The following is a 2,500-nucleotide window of genomic DNA, read 5'->3' on the forward strand; positions in this document are numbered from 1 at the left end:
TAGATGTTTTTTTTCGGCGAAGAACGAAAACGTAAACAAAGCCAAATTTAGTGTTAAAAATTAGTGGTTTGTAGTTTTTAGTTAGTTTAAATTGATAAAGGATTCCTCAGGGCGATAAAAGAGTAAGTCATCTTACAAATTATGTTTCCTGTGTTCGTTAATTGCTTTTTTGTCCAAAGAGAAAGCGGCGCACGTGTTCTTTTAAACAGTTTTTCTGTTTACCAAAAAAGCGCTTAGTTGTTGGATTTGTATCCCACTATCCCACAGAGTAGTTAAAGTTACATTATCCCAGGAAACTGCTTTCCAAGGGTTCTATTAGTCCCGAGAATCGGCTTGTTTTTTTTTTTAAAAAGCACCCGCAGTTTATCAGCGTTCTTCAGATTATCTCATATCAGTTGCCCCTGGGCCCTCATCTGTCCATCAACCGGTAAACGTGCGCGTAGCTGGTGTACTCAACGGATTCTAATACGCGGGAAGTTGTCACCTAATTCAATTATAATTACCGTCTTATCTTGCCTTCCGTCAAGCAATTCATTGAGCCATGAAATAACGCCAGATCAAGACCAAGACTGTGGCACCGCGGAATTGGGCCACTTTTCGAATGCATTGAACCCAGCCAGAGATGGGGTTAATTGGTTCGCATGAGTGCATTTTATGCTCCTGGCCGGCACGCTGATAACAAACACTTGGCATGCGCACACGGCCCTTCGAATCTGGTTGCTACTGCTTATCTCCGGCGCTTGCTACGAGCATCTGGATCGCTGGTGACTTGGAGTTGTATCAACTGAACTACCCTTTCCACTGATGCTCTAAGGGTTACGATGATGCTATCAGTGTACGGCCATATATTTATCAGTGCTTATCGTACGCCCCGCAGTAGGTGTTTTGTTTGCTTATCCTCGTTCAAACATACACCTTCGCGCCTGGAGAATGCTGTTTATAGGAGGACGTTTTTCAAGTGGACAAACGTTCACAAACGTTTCCTTCAACACGCCATTCCAACCAATAAAAAAACGGCTTCTCGCTATGTCGCTTGGAGACCACATATTGCGGGCAAAGCAGGCGGACCCCGATTGATCGAATGCGATCGTTGCTGACATAACGGACCGGTATGCCCGGTGCGCGTCGTCGATGCTGCTGCCGCTGTTGTTCCGTAGACGACCTCAAGTTGACCATCAGCATGTCATCCGAGGCAACCGGCAGGCCCGGCGGGGTTCGCGTCGCTCGCGTTTGTTAAAAAAAACAAACGTAAACCGATGACCTGCTCGCGGCTAACAACGACTCGAGAGCGAAGCTCACTCGAGAGACCCGCATTATAGGACCGAACATCGCGCCATTCGCGCCTCGTTCCGTCCTCCCACCGATGGCAGCCACCGCGGGCATCATCGAGTTATCTTCGTTCGGGCGAACGCTGGCCCGGATCGATCAGTCAACGCCATCCCCTGACCGTGGTAGGACATATCTTCGTGAGCTTGCGCCTTACTGTCGCAACCGTGCACATTCCGTAGACCAAGCTCAGTGAAGGGTGTGTCGCTTGCAGGGAGTACTACTCGGGTTCAGATTCAAATCCATCAGTTTCGATTGTGGTTTGTATTCCCGGATACCGGAACGCGTTGCCTTTCTATTTTCTCCATCCCCACTGCAAGTGATTGAGTAAAGGCTCTGGTTGGATAGTCAATCGCCTAATCGTGTTTCCTTTCTGCACGCAAAACCGGATTACACAAGAAAATGGCAACCAAAATGAAGAAGGAAAAAGTGGCCATTATTGGAAGGTAAGTGAGGGATTTATCGAGATCTCTTCTTCAATCGCACCGACTACAATTCTTTCATCTCACATTCATTAATCATCTTGGAGCACCATCACAACCATCTAGTACTCGGTTATCCTAGTAGCTTATCATTGTTTGAAATCGGTTGCCTTGGATCAACGTCCAGTGGCGGCGAATGCGTTTTGTGGAACGGGGAAGTGCAACTGATTTGCAGTTGCGCTCTCCCAAGGTCATCCTCATGCAGTCGTTGTGATTGCACGGATTGTTGAAGGGCATTTCCTCATTGAGTCATCATTGGAGGGACGGAGTTCGATTGGCTGCCGGTTATCATCTGGGGCAGGAATAATGCATTACACTTCAGAGTGGTCCATTTAATAACATCCTCTCCCCCGCCCCCGACCCCTCGGGTACTTTTAGTGGACTCATCGGCCGCTCCTGGGCCATGCTTTTCGCTGGCGTTGGCTATCAGGTCACGATCTACGATATCATCCCGGACATCGTCTCGAAGGCGCTCGTGGAAACCGAGCGCGAGCTGAACAAACTGGAAAAGGAAGGCCTACTACGTGGCTCACTTACAGCAGCGGAACAATTTGCTTGCATCAGCGGTACGGACAACCTGAAGGCGGCCATTACCGGTGCCCTGTACGTGCAGGAGTGCGTCCCAGAGCGTTTGGACATTAAAAAGAAGCTGTACGGTGAGGTCGATGGTTTCGTGGGCCCCGACACGATAC

The 2,500-nt window shown here is 48.7% G+C and overlaps 2 protein-coding genes across 2 annotated transcripts in view; both read left to right on the forward strand.

The window, feature by feature from the left end:
* The first annotated feature begins 21 nt into the window (after positions 1 to 21).
* The window catches only part of LOC126574670 (alpha/beta-tubulin-N-acetyltransferase 9), a 4,168-nt gene continuing 1,689 nt past the window's right edge, over positions 22 to 2,500 (forward strand). The window contains exon 1 of the mRNA XM_050234997.1: positions 22 to 122. The gene's annotated coding sequence lies outside the window, so the exon portion shown is untranslated. The remainder of the gene's footprint in view (positions 123 to 2,500) is intronic.
* LOC126574669 (lambda-crystallin homolog) overlaps positions 1,418 to 2,500 on the forward strand; it is a 1,896-nt gene continuing 813 nt past the window's right edge. Inside the window, exons 1-3 of the mRNA XM_050234995.1 lie at positions 1,418 to 1,586; positions 1,726 to 1,772; positions 2,187 to 2,500. The exon at positions 2,187 to 2,500 is cut by the window's right edge and continues 65 nt beyond it. Of these exons, the coding sequence (XP_050090952.1) occupies positions 1,729 to 1,772; positions 2,187 to 2,500 (358 nt within the window). The 5' untranslated portion in view covers positions 1,418 to 1,586; positions 1,726 to 1,728. The remainder of the gene's footprint in view (positions 1,587 to 1,725; positions 1,773 to 2,186) is intronic.

Source organism: Anopheles aquasalis, chromosome 3, assembly GCF_943734665.1.
Source record: "Anopheles aquasalis chromosome 3, idAnoAquaMG_Q_19, whole genome shotgun sequence".
Lineage (NCBI taxonomy): Eukaryota > Metazoa > Arthropoda > Insecta > Diptera > Culicidae > Anopheles > Anopheles aquasalis.